At 44.3% G+C, this 11,420-nt stretch overlaps 1 protein-coding gene across 1 annotated transcript in view; it reads right to left on the minus strand.

Moving 5' to 3' along the window:
- Window positions 1-252: 252 nt before the first annotated feature.
- spata13 (spermatogenesis associated 13) overlaps window positions 253-11,420 on the minus strand; it is a 20,909-nt gene continuing 9,741 nt past the window's right edge. The window contains exons 6-13 of the mRNA XM_048266386.1: window positions 9,810-9,989; window positions 8,083-8,277; window positions 7,127-7,306; window positions 6,064-6,296; window positions 4,426-4,555; window positions 2,099-2,477; window positions 1,389-1,463; window positions 253-1,274 (exon numbers count right to left, since the gene is read on the minus strand). Coding sequence (XP_048122343.1) covers window positions 1,093-1,274; window positions 1,389-1,463; window positions 2,099-2,477; window positions 4,426-4,555; window positions 6,064-6,296; window positions 7,127-7,306; window positions 8,083-8,277; window positions 9,810-9,989 — 1,554 coding nt within the window. The 3' untranslated portion in view covers window positions 253-1,092. The remainder of the gene's footprint in view (window positions 1,275-1,388; window positions 1,464-2,098; window positions 2,478-4,425; window positions 4,556-6,063; window positions 6,297-7,126; window positions 7,307-8,082; window positions 8,278-9,809; window positions 9,990-11,420) is intronic.

Genomic DNA, 11,420 nt, shown 5'->3' on the forward strand with positions numbered 1-11,420 from the left:
CAAACTAAGACCTCAAAGCAGGATGTCCACACCGTTAAGATAGCATCGCCCCCTTTGCTATTCTAGAAGGATGTAACCGTATCCTTCCAGGTGAGCAGGGGGAGCAATTGCTGTATGCAGTATTCTCCCATTTTAACACACCGGCACTAATGGTGATGATGTAATAAACTCAATTAAAAAAACACTTGAAATTCTGCAAACACATAGCCGATTCCTATTCCTCACGTCAAATGAAGAGAAGGCATCAGTAACTAACATTTGTACATGAGTTTATTTACATAGCGTGGACAGTGTTAGTGTGCAGAATAGCTGATCTGGTCATTCTAAAGCTCATATCAGGCGATACTGCCATCACAAGTGAGGTCTAAATTCAGAAGGTTCCAGCCTTAAATATACAGACATAGAGTAAAACAAAAAAAAGAGGCAATAGTAATACGAATAGGAATTTAAAAGCCGAATATACATCATTGTCGTTATTAATATAAAACGCATTTTAAGGGGTGTTGAAGGGAGGGGAGAATCTCAATATGAGCAGCATGTTTACCACATTAGTGAAATGGAGGGAATCAAGATTCACATAACACTTTCGTGCTCTCTCCACCCTCAAGTCACAGGCACTTACATACATACACACAAACAAAAAAACACACACACACACACAGACACAGACACACGCACACGCACACCTATCATGCGCACACAAATACGCAGGCAGATACATACATACAAAGACACATAAACAAACATAGATATAGTTAATATGGTCCATGACAGGAAAGCCTCCTGTGTTTTTTCCAAATCATAGGCACTTTACACAAAACAAAACATATATTTCATGTGTTTCAAGCAACATAACATTCAATCCACAATAGGCCAAACTTCAGCGGGACATCACATCAGTAGGGCAACATGTCTTCCTATGGACATTTCTTCATATATGTATACTTTATCAGGAGCACTGGCACTGTCTTCCACACTTCCTGAAGAGGGTGTGGCCAGTGAGGTTATGCCAGAGGTGGGAGAATTTTCACTCAACTTCCTATAGAGGGCATCGCCATAAAAGTCATGCATGGCATGGGAGGGGCTTTTGTTCTACTTCTTGAAGAGGGCGTGTCGAGTGATGGAGTGCCAAAGCTGGGCGGGCTTCCGCTTTGGCTCGGCTAAGGCAAACACCTGCTGCTGTGGAACGCTGGTTGGCACAGTAACGTGACGCTGGTGAAGGGGGTGAAGAGGCTGGTACTGTGTAGGCACTGGATGGCCGGAGTAGCCCATACCTGAAAACACACCGAGAGAAAAAGGATAGGAGAGAGGCGAGAAAGGATGTCTTAATTCAATATCCCACGAGACAACATCTTCTTTCACTAAGACATGTTGAGCATCTAGCTTACTTTTTATTTTGCCTTGTTTTGCTTTCTGAGCATTGAGAATCGCCTGTTTCCATTGTTCTTCGCTGATCTCCATTCCTGTGGGAACGCAAAATGAGATCCATGGCATTATTTACTCATTATTGACAACAGAATGAATTAAACACAAACCAACTGTGTATTAAAGGCACACTGTAACAGCAGAGAGTTAGTTCATCTTAAGGCTTTTCATTCTTTCCACATCAATTAAGTAATTACTGATTAAGAAACAGCAATCAGTGGTATTTTGAGTATGTCTTTCCTCAGCCACACTTTTCTCCCTTAATGATCTGACCACAAGGGGTTCCTTACACACCTTGTACAGAGGTCTGGTCCAGATTGCACAAAGTAAGACAGGTAAATACAATAAAAAGGATTTTTGTCTTTACCCTTACAGAAATTTCAGGTTTCTGGTGAACAGTTGCCGCAAATTTGCAAGGTCATATTTTCACATACAAATTAGGTTTCTGGCAAACAGTTGCGGTTAAGTTTGGCAAATTTGCAGCAATGTCATATGCAAATTAGGTTTGTCACCAGAAGTTTTCTAAGTGTGGTGGCAAATGTTTGCTGCAAATCTACCGCAAAGATTTAATTTATCTAAGGGTATTTATTTGCAATTAGTGTTTTTATAATCTATACTGTATTTGTGAACTCAGGACCTCCTTCCCCACTCCTCTCCTCTCTTCTCCACTCACCCATCTCCTGGTCCTCCTGCACGCGCCTCCTCTCGCGTGCGAAGGCCTCCAGCCAGCGGCGTTTGTCCTCGGCCCTGCGGCAGCACAGTGTGCACAGCGTCTCCTGCGTCTCTGTGCTCCGCAGCCGGAACGCGTTCCGGAGGCTCACACCGCCCAGCTCAGCGTCGCGGCCGTCCGGCAGATCCTGGAGCTCGGCGGCGTCCATCTCTAGGCGCCCGCGGTAGTGCAGCAGGTCGCGGCGCAGCACGTCCTTCTTGCAGAAGACCAGCTGGTGGTCGAAGAGGAAGAAGCTGCGCTGCTGCGTCTTGCCGTTGCGCACCACACGGGTCAGCTCCCCCGAGTGGATGAGCTCGGAGCTGCATGCCAGTACGTCCTCGCCCTGGGGCGCAGACAAGTGGGCGTTAATGCACATGAAGAGAAGAAGGAAGGGAATATCTATACTGCTTATCAATCATTCTACCACAAGTTTGAAATCTGTACATGCACTGTATTCAGATTCACACATTCTTTATGAAGTTTTGTGTTAAGTTGCTCAGGACATGCACCTGTCTGAAATTACTTTGAAAGCTTGGTCACAGAGCATATCTACATTACACCAACATTACAGGGAGAGCATACGTTTATCACTCTTTGGTGTAACTGAAACTGACCCAACTTCTCAAGTCACTGGAACAAAGTTTAATGAGACTTTTGCATGAAATAGTGAATTTTTCAACATTTTGCATTTTCATGTGTGTGTATGTGTCTGTGTGTGTCTTGTTGTTTTGCTGTGACTGAATTCTGCTTTAATATTTATGTATGGCAAACAGACCCCTCATCCTTTATCTAACTCAACCATTGGAAGTAGGTGAGAGGGCATCACCTGCTAACATGGGATTATAAATGCAGTATGCAAGTCAGTTTAAGCCAAAGAGGTCTAGACCAGAGGACTGGTAGGAGTCCATCACTACGACGGAAAAATAAGGATTATATAACAAGCGTATAGTAATCCGATAGACTGCTCTGAACATTATCCAATTACAGTCAAACGACTCTCAGTGGAATATCCATATCTTGATAACGAATAGAGAAACAAAATACTAAGTGATGAGAGACATAACGGGAAATGGTTCAGTAACTGGTCAGTCTGCCAGGGGAAGACATGCTTGTCTACTGCACAAATACAGCCTCTTAGGATATTTATAAACAGACAAAGTTACTTTGAAACAGGGTCTAATTATGAACATACTTTAGGTCCCCACATACTGTATTTGTGTAGCTGAGTGTTTTGTCAAAGATGGCCTGTTAGTTCAGATAAGGGACAAATGAGGGTTTTCTTGTTCTTCTGTGGCCTTCCTGGAAATGTTAACCCATAGTTTTTGCATTGTGTAGTTGGTGCCTGTTGCTAATGGTCTCTATTATACCAGTAGTTCTTCCATTTGAGTTCCAGAAGCATTTCATATATATATCCTATCCTGTCTGTCTGAGTGACATATATATATATCATTCTTTCCATTATAGTCAGCATTAAAAAAAGGCAGAAAAGCCCCCAAAAAAATAAATATTTATTTTTTTTTTTTTATGCCTTTTTTTTAATGCGACAGGATAGTGGAGAGTGACAGGAAGTGAGTGGGAGAGAGAGTCGGGGTGGGATCTGGAAAGGACCACGGGGCGGGAATCGAACCCGGGTCGCCGGCGTACGGTGCAGGTGCCCCAGCCAGTTGCACCACAGCTGGGGCCACCAGAAGCATTTCATGCAGATAATGGCCATTTGTCATTTGCCAAAACATCCATTAGTGAAATGCTCTCTAATTCACTGTGCTGGCAGCATTTAATGGCCATGCTGTCCTACATCCAATCAGTCTTGCAATGGCAGAGCAGAGAGTCTACGGAGTGGAGGCTCCACAGTGATACTCCTGTAGCCTGCACCAGACATTTATGTGACGTCTGAGATTATACCACAGAGGAATTGAGTTTTTCCAAGAGCTTGCCCAGTGAACTGACCGACGCCCATGCTTCACTACCACTCAGCACTTTAATAAATTAGAAAAGGGTCACATAAGGATGTACCGGTATGTCTAATTCCCTAATTGTTTTTTTTTCCCTCATTGTAAATTCCCTTTTTTTGCAAGTTTATACAACACATATTGCAGCCTAAACTACAAGACTACTACAATTCCCTGGGTGCTTAGAGAGGGAACAAAGAATTTCTCACATTTCTTTTCATAACTGATCCAGAACCAGTGAGTTATTTGTGCCTTGGAGCATTTTGTGCAATGTGGCATGGAGAAAATGGGTGAAAGTAAAGGAATGTTGGTGTCAAAACAAAAGCGTGTGGAGATCCTCACCTCCCAGCGCAGGATGGAGACCTGCCATTGGGCAATGGTGTCGATGCTCTCCAGCCTCCTCTTCCTCTCGTTAATCAGGCTTGCCACGTTCTTCATCGCCTCGTATGCATCGCTCACGCCTCTGAAATCACTAAACACACACACAACACTCTTTTACTCGCCACATTCTTCATGTTGTAAGCGTCGTTCCACCTCTGAAATTATTAAACGCCAAGCCACATTCTTCAACGCCTTGTATGTACCGCTCACGCCCCTGTAATTACGGCACAAACAAAAACATTTTGACTTGACTCGCCACATTCTTCCATGTCATATCAAATGACTAAACGCATGCAAATATCTCTGGAATTTGCAAATCAATTGTCCAGTTAACAAATGAGGGCAGTTCATTATTTGTGTATTTTTGTAGACGCACATCATCAGAGAGCAGAACATGCACATCATTAATGTACACAAACCGGTCTTTTTGAGCGGTTTTGTGCAGAGAGATGATGAATGTCTGGTGTTGAAATGATGAAAGGTTTGGGTGTGTACGTCTGTCTTTGTGTTCTCTCACTCATGCCACTCAGAGACTCCCTCTGGTCCTCCCTCTTCTCCTGTCAGTGTCTGGAGACTGACCTCCTCCAGGGCGTACCGGACTGAATGTAATTAAGTTTGTTGCTCATTCTCCCATTTCACTCTCCTTCCTCCCTCTGTCTGTCCACACACACACACACACGCACGCACACACGCACGCACGCACGCACGCGCACGCACGCACGCACGCACGCACGCACACACCACACACACACACACCTCCAGATCCCCCTCTCCTACTCTTACTCCAGCTTGTCTCTCAAACTCAGTCAGTTTTAAGTGACTTAATTCTTATTTAGCCATCCTCCCTCCCACATCCAGACAAACATTGCAACCATCACCACAAGTAAACAATCCTAACTAACACTACATAGCTGATGTTGCAAATAGTTGACTGATAAAAATGATGACTTAGTAGCATAGTAACATTTATATGGCCATTGTCAATTGTAAGACTGCACGAAAAGCTATGTTTCTGTAATTGTTATGCTTAAACTATCGCTAAATATGATGTTGTTTTCACCATCTTGACGAGAACACTGAATGGATGGTTTCAGAATGGTAGATGCATTCCATGAGTGAACAATACTGGCAGCGGAAGGCAGAGTACTTAACATGGAATTACAATGTTAGTGCCATATGCGCATGGAACCACCGTACAACCTATGCAGAGAACTCTGCAAACACTAACAGCTCACTAGCAGAAGCCTGCAGATTTACATTACATTTACTTTTGTTCATTTAGCAGACACTGTTGTCCAAAGTGACTTACATACGTCAACTATAGTACAAGGGATTACATTGTCTCCGGAGCAACTTGAGGTTACGTGCCTTGCTCAAGGGCACAACGGTGGAAGCCAGGAATTGAACCCACAACTTTCAGGCTACTGCACGCTAGCCCAGCTCCTTAACCACTACACTACCACAGATGCAGTGAAGCACTGAATAATGCCGCCACCAATCATAGAAGAGATTTTTATTTCTTACTTCATTCAGCGTGTGGTAATGCCTACATTGTGTTACTTTCAGGCTACTCTAAGCCCAGAGGATGTTGGCCCCTACCTGTGGTCTTTGGGCGTGTACTTGAGAAGCTCGCCCAGCTGCAGCGGGTACTTGCAGATCTTCTGCACGGGCGTGAGCAGGAAGCCGGCCAGCGAGATGTCAATCATCTGCTGCAGCAGCCGGCAGGCCTCGAAGAAGTGCTTGTAGCGGCTGAGCTTCATCAGGCGCTGCAGCTCCGTGCACGCCACTGGGTGGGTGTTGCAGTAGTCCGAGTAGATGGAGAAACCGTCACCCTGGGGAGGCAGATGGAGAAGAGGTGGGTAATACAGAAAGAGGGAGAGGGAGAGAGGAGAAACAGAGAGTAAGAGAGAGAGATGAAGAGAAAGAGAGAGAGAAAGGGTTTAGAAGAGAGGAGTAGAGAGAAAGGGAGGAGGGATAGAAAGAGTGAGAGGGAAGAGGAGAGAGTGGGCAGGAGAGAGGGAAGGAAGAGAGAAATATGAAGGATGATGTGAGAAAATGACAGAGATGGGGGGGAGGTGAAAGAGATGGGAGATGGGGAACGACAAATGGAGACGGCAGAAGGAGACAGGGCAAGAGAGAGACAAAGTGGAGAGAGAAAACATGGCAAAGAGAAAAAGATCAGATGGAGTTTGGAGGAGGGGGGGGGGGGGTCAAACAAGACGAGAAAGCGATGAAGTCAGTGTTTACATACCAGGAGCACAACAAACTAAAAACACATTCCTGAGCCCCTGGATGCAGCCTGCACGGGCATGTGGGGGTGACCACTCTACTCTCACAGTACTCTCGCATGACTGCTACTAGAGCATCAACACAGTGCTGCCCTTCCCAGTGCATCACATTGGCAAAACGTGTCAGAAAATTTTTCATTTGCAAAGGTAACGAAGTCAAAGTTCCAACCAATTTAATCATTTGGATGTCGCGCTGCAGCATGACCTGGTTTAATCACAGCGCTAGGCTGAGGTCAGAATGCAGACATAACGCCCCGGTCAATAGGAAAATAATCGTAAAGCAAGCTCTGGGAGATTTCAAAGCTCGTCATGTGTGAGCTCGTCAAGTGCCATCAGGTAGATCAAGTGAGCAAGTGATGAGAGCGAGTGTGTACCTGCTGCAGAAAGCAGGAGCCGATCTCACTCAGGTGGGGCTCCTCCTTGTTGTACTTCCTCTCCAGATCCTTCAGGAACTTCCTCTGGAACTTGTAGATGTCCTCGATGTTGCTGAAGATGGTTTTGAGCTGCTGGTCCGTGAACATCCCCGGGTGCTTGCGACACTGGCGGATATATCCCTGTGAAAGTGTGGGTCAGAACAAAATAACATAAATAACAGGCTCCCCATTGAAACAAAAATCATATTCATATCATATTCATATTATGAGAATGCATGTGGAGGATGTAAAAAGTCAACTTGTCTATTTAGAGAAAAAAAATACATCTCTACCACTAAGCCAACAGTAGGGGGCAACGGTGAGTACATCAACAGTTTGGCCAAAGGTCCAGAGACAACAGGTCAACCAATGTTCATTGCATAAAACAACAACATGAACTATTATGCAAGTGGAAAGACTAAATATAATTGACACAAAACCAATAGAACAATACAACTGACGACTTCAATGCGTCTGCTTTTGGTAACTTCTCAATAATGCTTTATGACTGTTCACTTGTAATTCCTAACATGGAAAATAACTAAAGGTTAGCAGGATGAATGTAATAGGATAGTGTATTGCAGAGAGACTTTGCAGGAAAGTGTTGCAGAGCCCTGGTGGCTAAACTCCAAACAAATGGAAGCCAACCAGAACCAGAACCCTAACCAGTAAGTCAGCTTTATATGTATACTGGGAGAGAGTCAATTTACTGGAAAGTGTAAAAGAGCTTTAGCCAAAAATAGCTTAGGCAAGAATTCCAAAACAAAATCAAATGTCAGCATGGAGTATGTGTGTGTTTGTCAGGTGTGGCAGGGTGTGGAGGGCTTTAAGAGTGTGTGTCCCTACATCACAGGTGTGTGTGTGTGTGTGTGTGTGTGTGTGGCAAGGTGTGGAAGGATTTAAGAGTGTGTCCCTACATCACAGATGTCCCTCAGGTGTTTGATGTAGTCTCGCTCGGTGCTCATGATCTCCCGGACGACGTTGGTCCTCATCTGCTCGCGGTGCTCCGTGCTCTGGGCCCGCTTGTCTCTAGGCAACACAGTCTCCTGGTCCAGAGCCATCTCCACACTCTCCACACTCCCCCCACTTGAGTCCTCTTGGTTTACACGCACCTGACAAACAGTCACATCATGCACATAGTCAGCAGACGCCTTCATCCATAGGGGCTTACAATACAATAGGATTATCATTAGGTTAAGCATTTTCATCAGTCGGAGTACAAAACTTTGTGTAGGTAGCACTTTGCTTGAGCAATGGCTATAAGTATAAGTATATATACTCTTTTGATCCCGTGAGGGAAATTTGGTCTCTACATTGTGAAGTAGTGAAACACACTCAGCACACAGTGAACACACAGTGAGGTGAAGCACACACTAACCCGGAGCAGTGAGCTGCCTGCAACAACAGCGGCGCTCGGGGAGCAGTGAGGGGTTGCCAGGGGCACTTCAGCCGTGGATGTGGGCATGGGAGAGCAGTGCTCAACCACTTCTCCTGCCCACATTTTTCCTACTGGTCGGGGATCGAACCGGCAACCATTCGGTTACAAGCCCGAAGCCCTAACCAGTAGGCCACGGCTGCCCCACAGGCTCTACCAGATCACACCACACATACATGCTGTACACCCATCCCAGCTTGGCCTTGTCAGTTTAAGGGCATTACACTACCTGACGTACAGCTGAATTATTTGCTAACCAGACAAATTTTGGCTTTGTTTGACAACAATTTTAGATAGATAGAGATAGATAGATAGATAGATACTTTATTCTATTCTATCTATCTATCTCTATCTATCTATAGTATCTATCTATCTATAAAGTATCTATCTATCTATAAAGTATCTATCTATCTAATAAAGTATCTATCTATCTATCTCTATCTTTTGTTGTCCGATGTTAAAAAATCATGAAGATGAAAAGGTTACTGCGCCAGACTTTTTTTTTTATTTATACAAGACAGTTCAAATATGTTTGTGTTCATGTTCAGTGAAAGGCCCAAGCAGTTACTAACGGTTCTTCAATGTTCTATCAGGGAGTTGTGTGTGGGCACGTTTGTTCTGCCTCCGCGGTTGGCCCTTAATTCAAGCAGAACGTGCATCACCCTTGGCACTTAGGGGGGTGTAAACATGACACCCTGATTGCATTTCACATCTATCTGCTCATCACTGGCGCCCAGTCAAACATGCCCGTCGCTACGGCGACTGCCATGCCCTGTTGACTCATGCATAGCTGCCATTCAAGCATCGTTACTATGGTGCCACATACGACCAGTCCCACGGTAGGTTTGCGTGGCAGGCAGCATGTGTGCCATCGTAGTGTGTGCGTGCTAGGGTTTCAGAATTATCACAATATGAACCAATGCGATTATCTAATCGCAAAAGCTACAAATAATCATTTGTCCGTTTATCTTGTCACATTTATGACTTATATTCATGTCATTCTCTTTACACGCTCACCAATCAGAAGTGGCACAGTCATCGTGCGTGAGAAGCACAGAACTACAGAAGAGTGTGCGTGTATGTGCATGTACAGTATATATGTTATATACAGTAAGTGTGTGTGTGTGTGTGTGTGTGTGTGTGTGTGTGTGTGTGTGTGTGTGTGTGTGTTGTTGGGCAGTAAGGGTAAATCGCTGTGTTCTCTCTTACTCTGACGAAGCTGGAAGGGAACCAGGCCTCTCGGTCGCCCACCCTCCCACACCACCAGTCCTTGGTGGAGGCCTCCACCACGCGGATCACGTCACCCGCCTGGAAGGCCAGCTCCTGCTCCTCCATCGTCACATGGTCCCACAGGGCCTCCGCATACAACACGTGGCCCGAGCTGATGAGCTGCAGGACACAGACAGACACAGACACAGACACAGAGATTAACAGACACAGCGGTTAACAGACACAGCACTACATAACACGAGATGGACAGAGAAATAAGATGACAATATGACAAGAAAAAAAAAAGTATTGGACGCATGACTGAGATACACTGAGAAAAAACATTGTTTTGGTCAAATTGTCAATAGTCAAATGGTTTGTTTTGCCACAATATCACAGTAATGTGTCTATACTTTCATGTTTTGAATGGATGTGCAGATACTGAAATCATAAAAACTTCTAAGAAACCTCATACTGTCTCTATTCAATTGCATCTGGTATTAATATGTGCTTTTGTGGTTTGCAGTGTTATGGGGCATCATTATGTGTACTGTGTGCAGCATGCAATCCTTAGCCAAGTAGTAATGCAGCCATGAGCTGTGTGTTGCGTTAACAGTAACACCTCATCAAATCCCAGTGTGTGAGACTACTTCCGGAAGAAGCTTTGCAAATCCGATAGGATTTTTAACACAAAGCATCCTGTGTGTGCGTGTTTACAACTTGTAATAATAGTATTGTGCGGTCTGGGGTGCATGATGACAAAAGATGTATGTCAATGCAAGAGGGCAAGTGAGGGCACAGAGACAGAATAAAAGCACCGGAGCAAGACAGATAAAAAGTATTAAATAAAAGTCTATCTGAAATTACTTTACTGTTATTTTAGGGTTTATGTTCTTAATTCATTGTTTCTGACTTTAGGATGATGCTGATTGCTGTAATGTGTGACACATTTCAAAATCTTTTTTAAAACTTTTATTTTGCTGTACCTTGCTACATCAAACTTCATTATGTTAATCAGAATCCTCCAGTGAACAGGACTTCCTGTTTTGCTTGGGATCTTGATGATGTTTGTTGTTATATAGAGTAGCATCTTATGCATTCACTAATTTAATTAACAGTTATGTAATAACTGAATATCAAACAAAATTAGTTATCCACCTGTTTATCTGTTAATCTACTTCCTTTTGCACATAGATATTATGGATCATAGCAGGAATTGCTGCGACTGAGAATGACTATTCTAATGATTCTATTTCTATGGTGAGCAGTGAAACTGACAAGAGCACAGTCACAGCTCAGACCCTAAAGTGCACACACACAGCATAGATACAATGTAGCTGCAAGGGCGATAGCCCACATGCTCAAACACACACACACACACACACACACACACACACACACACACACACACACACACAGTAATCTGAGCCCACTGCAGTACAGTCTAAATGCACACACTGCATTCCTCCCCTAAGTCCTACGCAGAGACCAGATAAAAACACAGGCTAAGGTTACTGCCTACAACAGATACAAGACTTACTGCCCACCCAACCCAAGTTAACACTGTTTGTATACACTGTTATATACACAGCTCTTCTCTTTGTCCCACCC

This window comes from Alosa alosa, chromosome 16 (assembly GCF_017589495.1).
Source record: "Alosa alosa isolate M-15738 ecotype Scorff River chromosome 16, AALO_Geno_1.1, whole genome shotgun sequence".
Lineage (NCBI taxonomy): Eukaryota > Metazoa > Chordata > Actinopteri > Clupeiformes > Clupeidae > Alosa > Alosa alosa.